Source organism: Rhinolophus hipposideros (genome assembly GCF_964194185.1).
Source record: "Rhinolophus hipposideros genome assembly, chromosome: 12".
NCBI lineage: Eukaryota > Metazoa > Chordata > Mammalia > Chiroptera > Rhinolophidae > Rhinolophus > Rhinolophus hipposideros.
This window is the reverse complement of record NC_138058.1, coordinates 38,654,867-38,671,554: the sequence shown is the minus strand read 5'-3', so window position 1 is coordinate 38,671,554 and position 16,688 is coordinate 38,654,867. Positions and strand designations below refer to the sequence as shown.

The 16,688-nt window shown below is 34.6% G+C and overlaps 2 protein-coding genes across 8 annotated transcripts in view; one reads left to right on the top strand and one right to left on the bottom strand.

The window, feature by feature from the left end:
• The first annotated feature begins 29 nt into the window (after positions 1–29).
• Positions 30–3,816, top strand: LOC308506257 (prolyl-tRNA synthetase associated domain-containing protein 1). 2 transcript variants are annotated; one of them, XM_081069500.1, is made up of 2 exons: positions 30–168; positions 1,304–3,816. In XM_081069500.1, the coding sequence occupies exons 1-2, from the start codon at positions 85–87 to the stop codon at positions 1,736–1,738; spliced, it is 519 nt and encodes a 172-aa protein (XP_080925626.1). In that variant the 5' UTR covers positions 30–84; the 3' UTR covers positions 1,739–3,816. The 2 variants fall into 2 exon arrangements, with proteins under 2 accessions (XP_080925626.1, XP_080925627.1); XM_081069501.1 differs by lacking the exon at positions 30–168 and adding an exon at positions 400–554 and having other exon boundaries at positions 1,304–3,810.
• Positions 3,817–5,951: 2,135 nt separating this feature from the next.
• CCDC88A (coiled-coil domain containing 88A) overlaps positions 5,952–16,688 on the bottom strand; it is a 116,212-nt gene continuing 105,475 nt past the window's right edge. For 2 of the 6 annotated variants that reach the window (XM_081069491.1, XM_081069493.1), the window contains 7 exons: positions 15,817–16,020; positions 15,147–15,218; positions 14,096–14,176; positions 11,902–12,170; positions 11,251–11,713; positions 7,457–7,556; positions 5,952–6,934 (listed from right to left, as the gene is read on the bottom strand). In XM_081069491.1, coding sequence (XP_080925617.1) covers positions 7,492–7,556; positions 11,251–11,713; positions 11,902–12,170; positions 14,096–14,176; positions 15,147–15,218; positions 15,817–16,020 — 1,154 coding nt within the window. In that variant the 3' untranslated portion in view covers positions 5,952–6,934; positions 7,457–7,491. Of the gene's footprint in view, positions 6,935–7,456; positions 7,557–9,492; positions 11,714–11,901; positions 12,171–14,095; positions 14,177–15,146; positions 15,219–15,816; positions 16,021–16,688 lie in introns of those variants that run through there. The other 4 variants (XM_081069488.1, XM_081069489.1, XM_081069492.1 and 1 more) reach the window with 3 other exon arrangements.

The window sequence follows — 16,688 nt, the reverse complement described above, 5'->3', positions numbered from 1 at the left end:
GGCGGCGGTCTTCGTCCCTCCAGGCACTTCCGTCTCAGGAGCCAGGCACTTCCGTCACGTCTCTCCCGCGGCCACGACAGCGGTATGGCAGGCTCCAAATTGCGCGCGGAGCTTGAGCAGCGGCTCGGCGCACTCGCCATCCGCACGGAGGTCGTGGAGCACCCGGAGGTGAGGCGCTCCCGCCGGGAGAGCCCGGCCGAAAGGGGTGGGCTCCGCTGCAGCGTCTGTTGGGCGAGGCTGCTAAAACCATCTGCCCCAGGGATAGTGTGCCGCAGAAACAGCCGTTCGAGGGCATTCCCCAGGGTCCAGAGTACGAAAGGGACCCGGCAGGCATATCGAAGGGGTCTCCATTTGGAATTATGATGTTATTGTGAGGAAACTTATGTTTTTCTCTTGGAGTGGTTTTAATGCATTTCAGGTTGAGAACTACTGCAACTTACTGAGAAGTTGTGCGTCTTAAACTGATGTCGGATGTTCATTAGTGTGTCCACTTTGTGTGTAGCTAAAATGTCACCAAGCAGTAAACCGTCTCTGCAGTGGCTACGATGTATCAGGTATCACATGCACACAGCAGGATACCAAGGTTGGAGAGTTTGGGAGTTTTTAACATGATTTAATGTATTGATGTGAAGATTTATTTGCAATTTCACAGAACCAATGTGTAACTTGCGTGTTGCAGGGACACAAAGTTTTTATCCAAGACTTGAGTAACAGCTAATGATAATAGCTAAGTATGGCGATCTTCAAAGGGTAGAGAAATACATTAGAAGTCCATCTTACTCGACTTTACACATTTAACATAAAAACTATAATTTTTCTCTGACTTCCTTCCCTCCCATAGAGTCTACACACTCTTCCCCCTTGTGCATATGGCCAGCTTTTCTGATGTTCTCTTGGTCTATGGTCTCATTCCCTGCGCTCTTAACCTAAGTGTGGCTATATATTTGTAGATTGGAGGTTGTCACCTGATCTGGATGTTAGTAACGGAAGGAATAGGAGTCTGGGCTGCTATAAACTTTCAGTACTAAAAGTTTAAAGGAAAAAAAAGCATTTTAGTAATGTGAGGGCTCGGCCCGCCACTGGAATAGAGACCTGATCTAAGAAACTGAGGTCCCGATATGAGGAAGTGAGATGGCTTGTGATTATTTGGTAACGGGTGGGTCTCTGCCAATGAAACCCAGGGCATTACTTCTTAACCTTGCTGTTTTCACTTAGCAAGCAAAATACGTATAACTGTATATGTGTGCAGTGTGTGTATACAGTACATGCATATTAGTTTTAAATTTATCGTGATATTTTACAGGTGTTTACAGTTGAAGAAATGATGCCTCATATCCAACATTTGAAAGGAGCACATAGTAAGAACTTATTTCTTAAAGACAAGAAGAAAAAAGGCTATTGGTTGGTGACAGTTCTTCATGATAGACAAATTAATTTAAATGATCTTGCCAAGCAGTTAGGTGTTGGCAGTGGAAACCTGCGGTTTGCTGATGAAACAGCCATGCTAGAAAAACTAAAAGTTGGCCAAGGCTGTGCCACACCCTTGGCACTCTTCTGTGATGATGGAGATGTGAAATTTGTTCTGGATTCTGCTTTTTTGCAAGGTGGACATGAAAAGGTATACTTTCATCCAATGACCAATACTGCAACCATGGGATTGAGCCCTGAAGACTTTCTTACATTTGTGAAGAAGACAGGACATGATCCCATAATACTAAACTTTGATAAAAACAACTAATTGGGCTAATATTTAGAATACATTTATTTCTGAAAGCTGTTTTTCTTATTTGTAATTTGTTAAAAGCATTTAAAATAAGAATATTTAGCACCTTGATTTGGTGATTACCTAAATCATTTTAGGAGGAATATTTCATCTTTAAGCTGTTTTTAAAAAGATGTATTAAGGTAGTATTAGCTCAGATCCTACCCTCCATGACTCATTACAGGAATGCTTTCAAAAATTAAGAATAAGTTAACATTAATACTAAGTTTAGTTAGGGGCTGCCAGATGGCTCAGTTGGTTAGAGTGCAAACTCTTAACAAGCTTGCTGGTTCAATTCCCACATGGGATGGTGGGCTGCGCCCCCTGCAACTAAGATTGAAAACAGCGACTGGACTAGAGTTGAGCTGCGCCCTCCACAACTAGATTGAAGGACGACTTGGAGCTGATGGGCCTTGGAGAAACACACTGTTCCCCAATATTCCCCAATAAAACCAAAACAAAACAAAAACTAAGGTTAGTTTACCAAGATTAACTCTCTTACATCTTCATTAGGGTGTTACTGTACTTGAAAAAAACGTGGCAAAACAGCATACATAAAATTATGCATTTGACATTGTACATATAGGGAAAAAAATCAAAAGGAATACAGTAAATTGTTGATAGTAGTTATCTTTGGGGAATGAGGATCAAAGTTTAGTATTATGGAATAACTCCCCAGCAAAAAAATTTAATATGGGGCAAGGGCTAAAACTTTACATTACTGGGTGTTTGTTTTTAAACCGTTGATTTTTTTTCTCCCAGTGAAAATATAAGCTAATTAACTTTTTATAAAGTTTTATTCTTAGATAATTTTAATTTAGAAAAACTCAAAGTAGGAATGGAAATGTAATCATACTAATGAAATTACATTTTAAAAGTCAGTAATACACAGGCCATTAAGGATTGGTTTAGAAATATGAACATGAATAAGTTATGTATTAAATTTTACTCATCCCCTTTCATTTATGGCATATGAGAAATATAAGATCCCAAGATTATGTATTGTCCGTTGTCACATAGAAGCTAGTTCAAAAATAGAGAAAAATGGACATTTTTTTCACTTCACTTAAATTCAAACAAAACCCTTCATCAGTTGAGGGCCTGGTGCAGACAAGACTACAAAAATAGCCTATAGGTCTTGTCATGAAAATTCTCATGTTTTCCTCCAGTATAATCAAATGGGAGTCATAAGATAACCATATTTTCCTAAGTTTGATCACTCAAAAACTAATTCCCATCTGGTAGAGATACTGTACTTAATTTATACCAATTTATGTTACTCTGGCAAAATCAAAGTAAAAACTTGTCATTTCTTGATATATATATATATATGTTTAGAAACTACAAGTCTACTAATGGCAGAATTTTTATAAAATACAGAACGGATTTAAGTGAAGTAGGACATTCTATAAATGATAACCTTATTCTGAGTTGCCATGTTAGTTTTTAACCTATGCTGCACTATATCTCTAAGTAAATTAAAATGAAGGTTTAATGAATAGAATCAGACATTGAGGACCTTAGATAACTGGCCTAACTGCCCTTACCCCCTTTTGGTGGAAATTGACCCAGAAAGACTGACCTGTCCAAGGACACAAGGCTGGTTGCCATTCTGCCTCTAACGGCTATAGGTGAAAAAGAGACACTGATTCGTTCAATCTATTAATGTATTTAAACCTATTTTGGAATTGTCAGAACTGATAGACTCTCCTGAAACCACCAATACACATCTCAAAATGATTAGGACAATCATCCAAACAAGGTTATGTGTTATGTCTGAAAATAGGTTTTCCTGGGCAAAGGAAAAGGAAAGAATAATACTTGGCTAAATTTTATAATTTTTAAATGATTACTAATCACTTGTTATAAAAATCACCTGTTTTATTTTTATATCAGTTTGATAAGTGAATGTTAAACCAACCTGATTAAAAAAATGAAAAATAATGAATGCTTTTAAAAAGATAAACCAAACGATGGTGTCTTTTGTTATAAATTGGATTTCTGTGGCTGATACTAAGTATTGCCAAGTAATAAACATTTTGCTATTCAACTCCAAATCCATCAGTAGCATTACTTTTAAAGGAAATGTTACAGCTTTTATATTATTTGATTTGGTATTTAATAACAGTTATAAGTACAATAGCAAACATTGAACGAGAACCCTTAGTAGAAAAGAAAAAGACAATTTAAAATCAGGTTTTGTTAAAGGGTGTTATAAGTGCAACTTTATCCATAAGCATTCCTTTTAAGGCATTTTCATTGTCCAAATATTTCAACATGTACATCAAGGTTTATATTATAAAATGGGCTCCTTTCGTATTCATTCAAGGCTTAAAGAAAAAAATACATCTCAGGACTAAGTGTAGCAGAAAAGAAAAATTCACCGCTTTTCTCATAAGTAACTTAAAATACAAAAGTCTCTTAGCATACATTACTTCTCATTGTAATTCCAGATTTGGTACAATATCCTTTTCACTTTCTGACGTACACTGTTAAGAAAGTACAGGCTGTAATATTTCATTTGTGAGGTGGCTGCAATTCTGTAACATGCATAGTGATTTTTAAAATAGGCTGTTACTATGCATTGCATGAAAGGTGCTACATACAAACCTGTTTCATGAACTCTTCGGTAACCACCAGTTCAAAAACTTGGACCAAACATTTCCACATGGCCAGATCTGAAGCACTTATTGGAGCTCTGGACCAAAGCTCTTACCCTGTATATTGAATTCTTCAGTTTTCTAGGGAGGTTAGGTGTAGATTCACAATAGAGACAAATAATGAAAAGCATGTCAGGCCCCAGTCAGAAAAGTGGCCCTGGTTACTTTCTAGTTGGCCATACTGTTTTGTTTGGCAGAAGTAGTTTAAGGGAAAAGTGACTTCCTACTAAGTTTGCTTCTGATGGTATCTTTTGGAGAAAGTAAAATATTCATGTGGTTATTATCTAGTCCTTTTATTGCAATGGTATGAAACAGGTGATGAATATATTCCCACTTTTGCAGTTTCAGGTGTTTCCTTGGTTGTCTCTAACTGGGCTTTCTCAGGGTAAGCCTACTCAGATTTAGTACTTTGTAGGCTGCTCTTAAGCATTTTCTACTTGAAGCAATAATGCGCTGCTTAAGTTAGCAGATTCCTTGTTTTAGGATATTAGTGTCCTGGAGAGGCCAAGCTGTGATATTCACCTTCATTGGGCCACCTCCTACTCATTAAATGTCAACTTTCAGTAACTGCTGGGATGTGTCCTAGTTGTGCAAATTAGAAGCTAGTTAATACAAATGTAAGTTACCCACTTTTAGCTAAAACATAATTTCTATATTTACTTTCCACTTACCACCTAAAAATGAATTTACATTTTTTTACATGTAAATGCCCCTACACTGCCACAATGCCCATTATCAATTTGATATTTGAATCTAGGGAGTCATGATGGAGAAAGATTTTTCCAAGTCTAGAGAACAGATTTTAAATATGTCTGTTGTGCAATATTTGTATTTTACTAAGAATCCCTTGTATTTACATTACATAGCACCTTTGATCCAAGAGTTTAAAAGTGGTTTATAGCATTATTTGGAGGCAAAATCTAGTTAATGGTGGCATTAAGTTGGTAAGTCCAAGTTCGTTAACTTCCACTTGAATTTCTGGTCAACTATACGTTCTGTCTTTAATGGTTTTTCTGAAAGTAGACTATGAACACAACACTGCTGCTGGCCTACCAAAAAAGTGTGTGTGTGTATGTTGTGTGTGTGTGTGTGTGTGTGTGTGTGAGAGACAGAGAGAGCGACAGCGAGAGAGAGACAGAGAGAGAGAGAGCAGAAGAGACACATTTCTCATGGGAGCTAGGTTAGTGATGAAACACATAGTTCATAAACCACACATTGTGGAATATGGAATTATTCCAAAAAGATTTTTACAGGTGGTAATGAGAGCCTAAGAAGTACACTGTTAAAATAAAAAAGTCAGTATCTTTCTCATTTCAAACTTTAAGATTATTTTGATATTTATGTTAAATAATGAATTTGCATTAAGAGGTATCAATGCATTTTTGGATTTCATAAGAAAATAAAACTGTGATATAAAATTGGAACTACAAAACAATTGATGTTTCCCTGGGTTAACTAAATCTACTTTTTTTGTGCTTCTTTTAAATGTTAAAGATAACAAATGCATACAAATGTTTCAAAAGTACCAATAATAGTTACCAACTTTAATGTAATATTATAAAGGACAAAAACAGAAAAATTCTTATTAATAAGTGATAACCTTAATAATAAGTGCGTTCCTGGCAAAATGTAGATCACAGTAAATTATTTACATTATTTTTGCCATAAGAAAACTTCTTAAGCAACAGTTAGCTCTCAAGTTAAAAAAAACAAACACAAGTATATAACCTAATACTAAAGACGGGAAATGAGTCAAAATACAATAGCTTTATCTTGGGAATGCCATTTGCTGGAAAATCACCTTATTAAAAAAAAGTTTCAGAAAACGTCTTAACTTGGATCCACATGTGAATGCTTAGTGTTGCTTAATGGGGAATATGGAAAGATTAATATTACTGAAAAATTTTTGTAACTCCTATCATGGATTTTTCAGATTTATCTAATAAACTGAATTTCTTTTGCAGTGCATCAAAATAATTGGCTTAAAAAAAAAAGGAATACCAACACATGCAGTCTGCTAACCAAATAAGGCTCTGGCATGCCAAAACAATGTTCTCTGTATCTTGATATATAATACATTCCACAACATACTACAGCATTTAATTTAGATTTACACAACTAAATATAAATGTCTAGATTTTGGCTAATACTTAGCAGAAGCATTAAGCAAACATAGATAAATTCATAAACAAATGATAGAAGAAGATTTTTCTTGGAGTACTCCTTGAAACTTTAAAACACTTGGTCCTTAGTGGGAGAAGATCCTTTATTCAGTAGATCTTAACAGTACAATGTATAGAGTAAGTCCTAAAACCTAAAAATTTTGGCAGTTGACTCCAGTAGTGCTCCTTGATTCAAGGAAGGAATGAAGGTTTGTATTTCTTGCCTGCTTTAGTCACACAGGATTGTATAAAGTCTCCTTAAAGATTTTTAAAATGATTTCTATAGTTGGGTGTCTTGTTACTTCAGAAATAAAGGCTTCATACTGAGAAACTGAAGGACACTTTTCTCTCTGTATTTAGTTAAAAGGTAGAAAGAAGAAAGAAAATATAAGAAAAGCTTGAAGATGCGAGACATAAAATACAGAACAGCTATTGTTAAGAAAAGCATGCACCGGATATTTCTATAGGAATGAGGGTGACAGGAAGAGACACGTCTTCTTCGAGTGGCCTTTCATAAGAAAGGCATTTAGTTTATCTTCCTCAATTATCAAGAACATTGTGGAAAAGTCATATTCCTACCAAAAAAAAAAAAAAAGACTTCAAATGGAAAAAGTTCCTAAAACATTATTCAATACTAAAATCAAATTTAAATTGAGGGGAAAAAAGGAAAATAATTTTTAAAGGTTTGTTTCCTGTCTGACAGGCAAAAACTTATGGCAATCAAATAATCTTGCTTTACTAGTAAGTAGGACAGAAGTCATGAATTAAGCAAGCAATATTTACATCTGTTAATGCAATATGCACTTGTTCTTAATGCGGTTAGTTTGTATAAATGAGACTAATCTCATTTACATTTTAAGCAAGAAACTCACCACTTGGCCCACATGTCATGTAGTGGGTAATAGAATTAGGGGCTTTGTTGCTCCCTAGACCTGCTTTTTGAATTTCTGTTTTCTTGTACTTTGTCCACATCTGCAGGAAAAAAGCATTTCATGTTATTTAATCAAAGGTTAAACATAATGCAATTCATGAAGATAAGAAACTAAAGAGCTCTCATTGAGTAGGGCAAGGGGAGAGGATCTAACTTAATACACCTCTCATTACTTAAAGGCTGATTTGTTTATACTTTAAAAGCTATAAATAGCGGTGGCCAGTTAGCTCCGTGGTGAGAGCATGGTGCTAATAACACCACGGTTGCCGGTTTGATCCCAGCCTGGGCCACTGTGAGCAGCACCCTCCTTACAAAACAACAACAACAAAAACAAAAAAAAAAAAGAAACTTACAAAAGCTATAAATAATATACCTTCTTAGAGTCAGATAGGCTTACTTATGTTTATTATGTGACCATTTAGTAAATAAACATAATAGTGGGTAAAGTAAAAAATAATCTTGCATGCACTGGCAGAAACATTCACAATGAAATACTTGTATTATTTACTTAGAAAAACCTGAGCTTGAGGCATATTTCATAGGCAAATAATATACCTACTTACACAGTTATAGTTAAAATTGCTTTGGTTAAAGGGGACCCAAGGCTTAACAGTGTAAGTTTACAATGTCATACAAATAATAAGGGTGTAATTTCTAGAAACCTAGGCCAGGAATATGAAAGCTATTCAGTTTCATCTAAAATTAGGGTACTGAATCTCCACATAGTTTTTCAAGTAATCCTTTGTGAAGCCATAGGATATTTATGGAGATGTCTTAGAGGAAAAAAGTACAGCTGTTCAATTGAGTCAGAGTTGCTTCACTTTTATCTTAAATTTTTTTAATTGGACGCATCTTTGTAAGATTTCATTTATAGAAACTATTATGTTAATACTTTAAAATTTGGGAAACACTGTCTCAATATGATTTCCAAGATTCTTACCACTACTAAAAATTTGATTTTAAGTGCTATGAAGAAACATATGTAAGAAACTAGTGTTTTGGGGGAGTTTTATGACTCCACAGCTGGTGACAGTTTCTAGAGGAAGTCTAGTTTGTATTCTCAGACAATTATCAAGACTCAGGGACATGGTATGTATCTTAAATGCACAGTGTGTATGTTCTTTTTTGAAAAAATGCTGTATATGTAATTATAGCCATTTGGGTTGCAAATAGTTTCCTGTCTGTAATTTTATAAAATAAACAGTTTTTAATATAATAGCACATGATTTCCCAATGTATTTTGCATAAATTCAGTATTTTAAATTTAAAGTGTATGGTTAGATTTTGATACTTAAAAAGCTGTAACAGTTGTGAAATTAAACTTGACTCAAGGTGGAAAAGAAATAACAATAATTATTACATTTGCATGATATATTCGTATGGCCTCATCTAATCTCACCTATATTTACCATTAAGTTGTATTACTAGGTTATGGAAAAAAAAAGGGACACCAAAAACATTGAAATGTTAGGACTGACTGTGAAGCAAATGACAAAAAATAGATTGATGTATTCACACAGCAAATACATTAGGTGGTACTAAAAAATATGAAAATTTTCTGATTGAGTTCACTTGACTATCTGCTGTAGATCTATTTTTCGTAATTGCTAGTTATGACAAAAGACGTATGGTCAAGATATAAATGGAAGGGGCTTAGCCCCTGAATGATCTTGTGTAAGTACAAGAGGATGGCTTAATTTACAAAGGATACAAATTTCACTAAGTAAAGATTTTCCACAGATTGTTTTCTTTGGCCCAATTAACAACAATAATTAATATAACAACATGTAGTACATAATAATTTCCTCCCCCTGTAGAAAATTACATTCCAAAGCATTCCTTCCAGATGCCAGGCTGTTATTGTCAGTAATATTTAGGCTGATGCAAAATGGCAAAAACATTCCAGAGACAAAGATATACTCCTCCAGGAGTAAGTGAATCAGGGTTATAAGTTTTTTATTTTATTTTATTCTGGGAGATAGAGATTCAGGTTTAGCTGATTGTGTTTTAAAAGTGCTATGACCACAAAAAGATAATTTTAAAGTTTATGACACTGGAGTCAAAGTTAGCAAATATTTCTCTATCTTATATGGTTATTTTTTAGCTAAGAGTTTATATTTATTCTTTGTTCTAAAATTTGTTCTACTAAAAACATACCTGTTTGCTTAAATGGTTACAACTCCTAATATTATTTTAGCACAATGTACTCATTTTAGAAAATTCTGTTTTAAGCTCAGACATACATAATTTAATAATTATAGAATTATAGAAATAACCATCTTCCCCACTTTGTAAACTTGCTACCCTTTTGAACAAAAGTCAGAATGCAAATTTCCAACACATTGAGTATGCTTGGTTTATTTCTCTTTAATTCTATATAAAAAAATAACTGGAAAAACTACTGTTAACTGATTTCAAGTAAAAAAGTAAACTTGAAAGAAGTTGAAGAAAAGTGCAAGGCAAAAACAGAGTTAATACAAATGCTCCTAGTCAGTGCATAAGTCATATTTAAACTTGATGGGGTTTTTTAAAAATTACACTAAATTTGTTGAGTATTAACAATGTTTTAAATCTGAACAATTTTATAAATATGGGCAGTAGTTAATATTTACTACATAGAATATTGAGTTATTAACTATTTCTTTGAAAATAAAATAGGATGGAAGGCACAATTAAATGGCAAAAGAAAATGACACCTTTTTACATATTTTCCTATTCATGTGCAATATGAAGTGCACATTCTGGGGGAAAAAAAGAAAGGAGTGAGAAGAGAGGGAAGGAGGGAAGGGAAGGGAAGCGCAAGGGAGGAACAGAAAAAGTGAGCATTCTCTTTTGGAAGCAACAAAGTAAATATGACTTGGAAATGCTTGCTTGGTAATTAAAGCATGCAACTATTTTAACACGCTTCTAAAAACAATCTCTTAACAGGCGATAGGGAATGTGAAAGAGGAACATGTATTGTTAAGGTTTTTGAAGTCATGCAGAAAATGTACAATGCAATTAATATTTCATGCAGACTTTGGTGTGGTTACACATTCACATTTATATACAAGCCATCATGTACAGCCAAACAATAAGCCACAATTTAAAAATAAAAATATGAACCTAGACAAATGATACTTTTCAATAGCGGCTCTTGAAATCAGATTAGAGAAGCATAGGGCATATCAAATGACATCAGTATTATACTGTGTAGTTTTGATCATACACAACCATATTCATACCAAACAGTTTGATTATCCTCAGAAACCAACAATGCAGCTTCTGTGTCATCAGGATAGAGGCATGCAGGAGTGATCAGATTATTGCTATCTACAGAAGACTGTGGATGACTGTTGCTAGGGTTCTGATTATCAGAAAACTGCTCATTATCTTTCTGTGCAGCTTTGTCCAAAGAGGCAGAAGCCTGGTCAGTTACTCTGGTGACTGGCCTTGGAGGTAACCCACTTATGTTACTAACTAACTCTGTGTTCAGGGATAAAAATGGCTGAGATGGATGAGCCACAGTAAATGACTCGATGCTATCTTTAGCTGATATTCCAAATGCATCATTAGGCACACTAATAATGGCCAAAGTCTGGTTTAGAAAATGTGACCTTTCTCTTGTTGAGTTTCTAGCCTGGGCATATAGAGACTCAGGCTTATCTGTAGCTAAATCATTTTGTGCACGAGCACCTACAGCATGTATTGGGCTATGAAATGTATGAGAGGACCACTGGTGTAAACAGTACTCACTAGATGCTGCAGTGATGTCGCTATCAGCAGTAGCTGGTGACGAATCAACTGACATAGGTAGTCTACTGTCCTTGGTCAAAAAATCATGGATGCTTGTCCTTCGAGTAGTTCCTTCGGCAGTAGAGATTACACTGCTTGCACGAGGTAAAGTGGCATAAGGATTACTATCTTTTGATTGTCGTGACAAAGAAGTTTCTTTTACTAATTTTATCTTTCCTTGAGTGCTTGGTACAGGTTTTCCTGGAGAACTAATGAAGTAGGTATCTTCAGTCTTTCGAGGACCAGGTCTCACAAATTGTTCAGGCTTAGTTGTCCGTCTGTCATAGTAGTCTCCTGGCGTTTTTCCACTTACTGACCTGGCCAGACCACAGCTAATTGGTTGATTTTTTCCCAAAAAGTCAGAAGACACAGACAAACTTTTCATTACTTCATCTAAAAGATTCTCTTGACTTGAGGACTTTATCTGTTAAGAAAAAAACCAAAAACAATCAAAGCATATTAGTAAGTAGCAGCCATGCTTTTTACTTTGAAGTCATGCAGAATGCAGACCATATGACACAAAATTGCTACGTCTCTAAATACTCCTTAAACAAACAAAAAAAAAGCTCTAAAGTTCAATCATAGGATTTATAGGTCACCTGTAAAACTAACCTGTATTGAGGTAAGCTTGTTGCTTTCTTCCAAAAACTGCTGTAGAGTAACAACTTCACTTCCAGGGGAACTAGTTTTGATCTTGTGATGTGCTCGACTCTCTGGTGTTTCAGGCATTTTGTGCTGGAGCACTGGACTTGATCTGGTTTGTCTTCTCAAGTATTGGATTGGACTGCTACCACTGCTGGACCAAGCCTCATGGTCATGAAGCAGGCTAAATTCTCCACTGCTGTGGCTTTGTGGCCTGCTTTGGATATTAACTGCACCTGCTTTTGGAGTAAATGGGGTGTTCAAAGTTCAATAATAGAAATGAGATTAAAACTATACAAGTGATAACATTTGTTGACTGGATTCTTAAGAAGAGCCAAACTGACTTTCAAGCTTTATTTAGAAATGCTCAGTAAAATATGTTAAACTTTCATCAGTCTAACAATTGCCTGCTTATTTTGTCTACCACAGACTTCCTTATCAGTCTACCATAGCGTGTTTCCTTAGCCAGTCAATTTGACAATTAGTATAAGCTGCACAAGGGCAAAGACTTACTTTAACCACCATACCCAGAGCCTAAACATACAAAGCAGGCATTTAATACATTTGATCAGTAAATGAATGAATAAATAAGTGAATAATACATTTTTAAAGATTCAGGTTCAAATACAAGTTGACCGTTGAACAACACGAGAGTTAGGGGAACTAACCTCTCACTCCCTCTGCATATGTCCAAGTGTCAACTGTAATTGAAAAACACCTCACAATTTAGAACAAAACATGAACTGTAAATTATTACAGAATATTAAAACCAAAAACTGTTCTAAATGCTAAAAATTGTAATTCTTTGCCTTTCTATGAAGTCTTTACTCCTTTCTTGAAGGCTTCGCTGTTCATCCTCAATGAATAATAAACAATTTTTTAATTTAAATAGCAGGCATACAAGGAAAGTGAAAAGGAGACATGGTGTAATTACTTATCAAATATATAGTATTTTATTCTTCATTTAATGTTTGAATCATCTGATTGCTCCTTCTTTCCGCTGTTGGTATGGTGGCTACATAGCCTTAAGCTTCTGTTGAGGTTGAGCAACTGTATAGAATGCAAATTACTAGTTCTGGAAAAAAGCTTCCTAAAGTTTATGCTATTTTTTAAGAATACAGATTCATTTCCATCAATAGCGAATTGTATATAGTACTGAGACAGAAAATGCAACTTTCCTTGGTTTACTAATCACAGAGAGTAAAGTAGGCCATGAAAGAATTTGGTTCAAGTTATGTAACAATTTTATAGGAGTAAAATTTTCTTTAATTTTCAAATCAGAAAAGAAATACCACATTTTCAGACTACATTTTTTTACTAGATATACAAACATGATTACAAAAATGAAAATATAACCCCTTCTTGAAATCAGATTTTTCAGATCATAGCATTAATGATTAAATAAAACTAAAACTGAGACAAAAGGATTGTATAATACAAAAAGCAACAGAACAATTGCATTCATTATAATTTGAGAATTCTGCATTGTAGAAAATAATTATTTTAACCAACTTTTACAATCTATTAAACAATTCCAGATCTGAATAGGCAGTATACGAAGTATCTTTAAGGAAAAAAGTATTAGTCAAGGCTTCCAGACATTACATAAAACCCTCACCTTAGAATGCATATTAAAAAATTAAGAAAAAAATCTTGAAATCATTCTTTACATGAGTTATATGCATCCATTTAGCTCTTGTTACACACACACACACACACACACACACACACACACACAATTGCCTTCTCAAATTAAAAAAAAATATTTCCCCTTATTTTGTGGATAAATTAAGTACTTCCAAAATACTTTCTGTAATGAGAATTCAATGTACATTCATTATGATAAAATTAAGGACCATTTTAAAGACAAAGACTAAACATAACTAAAATAAGGACCTACAGATATTTCAGAAGAATTAAGATTACAATAAAGTATTTTATCTGTGAAGATGAAAAATAGAAATAAGAATAAATGCTCCTGTGTCTACATTTGTCTACATTGAAATACATTTGTATTACAATGTGAAAAGTATAAAATGTTCAAAGGAACTATGCTCCAAACATAGATGATTTGAATTTCATACTTTACTCCAGAAACTTCACCAATCTCCCATTTAAATTTGGAAACAGATGGAACACATTAATAAATTTACCTACAGCATACCTTTGACTTCATGGAGTGAAGCATTATTATTGCTATTGCTAGTGGATGTTCTGCCACTATCAAGGCTTGCTGGTCTTGAAGCTAAATGAAAAAATCAGGAGACAGTGTGATACAACTTCCAGCTGGTGACACTGAACTTGACATTCTGATCACAGAATGCTTTGAGGAAGCAATCATGCATACTCTCACAGGCTGAGCATGCCCACAGACAGTTGCATTTTATAGATTAGAGAGCAAAGGAATTTCCACATAGTTCAGTAAGGCACTTAAGAACAAAGGACACGTCTGAAACAACAGTTGAGATCCACAGATAAGAAGACAAAGTGCATATTTAGATTTGAATATGATTTGTAGATGGATACTAGGGGTGTATTAGTTGAATAGAGTGAAATTCCAAAAAAAAAAAAAAAGTGCTAGTGATTAGGTCACTTACAATAGACCAGACAAGGAACCCTGCACATTGCGGGGATGGCACGAGCAGGAGGCATCTGGGCACCTGCACAGTTCATGTCGTGTGTTCCTGTCCGTGCAAGGGAAACAACTGCACAGTGAACACGGACCCATTCTACTTTTTAAAGTTCTGCTTATAGATGAAATTCCTTTAACATGTTATCCATTTATTGTTAATAATTTAGTTTGGTAAGACATGATTTTCCAGGTAGAAATTTAAAAATCTGAAATGCTCGACATTGCAGAAAATGTGGTTTCTTAGAGGTTCATCCTTCACCAAAGTAAATATTTCTTAAACCAATGATAAAAAGTAACTCTTATAACTTTAAACTTATACCAAAATGGCTACAAAATTAGCATTAAGCATTGTGCAGGCATACTTTATAAATGACCTTGACTAAAACGGAGACTAGATGAAGCAGTAACCTTAAAGGGGACAAAAGGGCGTATTAGGCTTGAAAAAATGGCAGAGGTAGCTATGAGATGCAGGTTATATAAAACATGCTTGCTGGCAACGCCACATTCATGGGTTCAGTGCAAAGAGCCTTCGCATTCCCATTCTGCAGTAATATGTACTCTCCAAATAAAGTGCGTATCTTACCATGAACTCTTGATCCCGTACTAGAATCATCACTAATACCTTGTGGACTTATGTCTTCAAACGATGTAGCATCTACATAAAATAGCAAAATGGATATAGAAATATTTTTTAACCAAAAAACCCCATTATAACATTTTATTTACGCAGAATATGGAAAGTCTTTTTCAATCATGTATAATACATCTTGATTTAACATATTTCATAGACTCAATCAGAAACTGAAACGAGGAGTAAAAAACAGAATAGTGCTGATGAGAGTTGGCTCGTTTAGGGAAAACACCAGAAGCAATGAAACAATCTCCCCTGTGACCCTGCAAAGCAAAGCAAGAGCCTGGGTTGTTCTACATGGTTTTCTCTGTTTGAAATTGTAGTGTTTTTAGTTTTTTAAAAAAAGTTTCTATCACTCTCTCCTTTTCTCATACTTTACTTGGTTTACTTTTCCTTTTCTTGTTAGTTCATTAGCTGTTTATTATGAAAGGCATAGGAAAGATTTTACTTATTTGTATGTTTTAAATTTTTGAAATGATTTGAAAATTCTCTCAAATCAAAGCCAGACTGTTTTGATAATTATTTCAGGTTGTTGCTGTCAAAAAAGTACACATGGGAAAGTCACATTAAAATTCCTGTTGCCAACAGTTACACAACAGTGCAAATAGCAGACGGCCTATACCTTTATTATTAACCAACTGCTTGGATCTGAAGCCTGTAGAAGAGTTGACAGTTGAAAAGTTGATGGCTGTAGTAGAGAAGGCCATAGCTCCCAAGTCTTTTCTCCTTTTACCCGTTGAAATATCATCAGGAACCTCCAAATTCTCAGTACTACCTGTCCACTGTCCTCCTGCTAGGACCATGGACTGCACCAGGTCATTCATGGCTGGGATGCAAATGAAAGCAAATGAATCAGCATGGTTAATGTATGTGCTCTTATTCCTGTTTTGTATTATACATGATCTGGTTTTTGTCTATGGCTTAATGCAAGTGGAAATAAAAAACTATAACCACAAGGTCATTCGAATTATGACATGCATTCAGCTGAATGAAATGAGTAGGCCAAAGGCGGACACATTTCAGTAAATACTTTTATCCCACATCCACCCCTTTTAAAGATACCAAAAGGAATTTTACTCCGTACAACTGCCATGCTTTTGTGGAGTGATATGCATAATAATTAGAAGACTTCATAATGTGGTTTTGTGGTGATAAAAATGGAATGAATAAAATAAGATGTACAGCAGTTCTTATACAGCATTATTATTGAAAATGACAGAGTCCTTGGTCAGAGCAGGTTACTGAAGAAAATATTCATTTTATGAATCAAATAAGTATACCATTCAATAAAAACCTGAAAGAGATGATAGCCAAAGCAACAGACACTTAATGTGATTACATATAATTACTCATTCCACTTTAAAAAAGGAAAACCAGAGTATTATTATATAAAGAATGACAACCATTTTAAAGGGTTACAGGCCATTTTATTTATTTATTTAATCTAGTTCATTAAGGAAATAAATTCCTAATGCTAAAGTTTTTGTTATATTT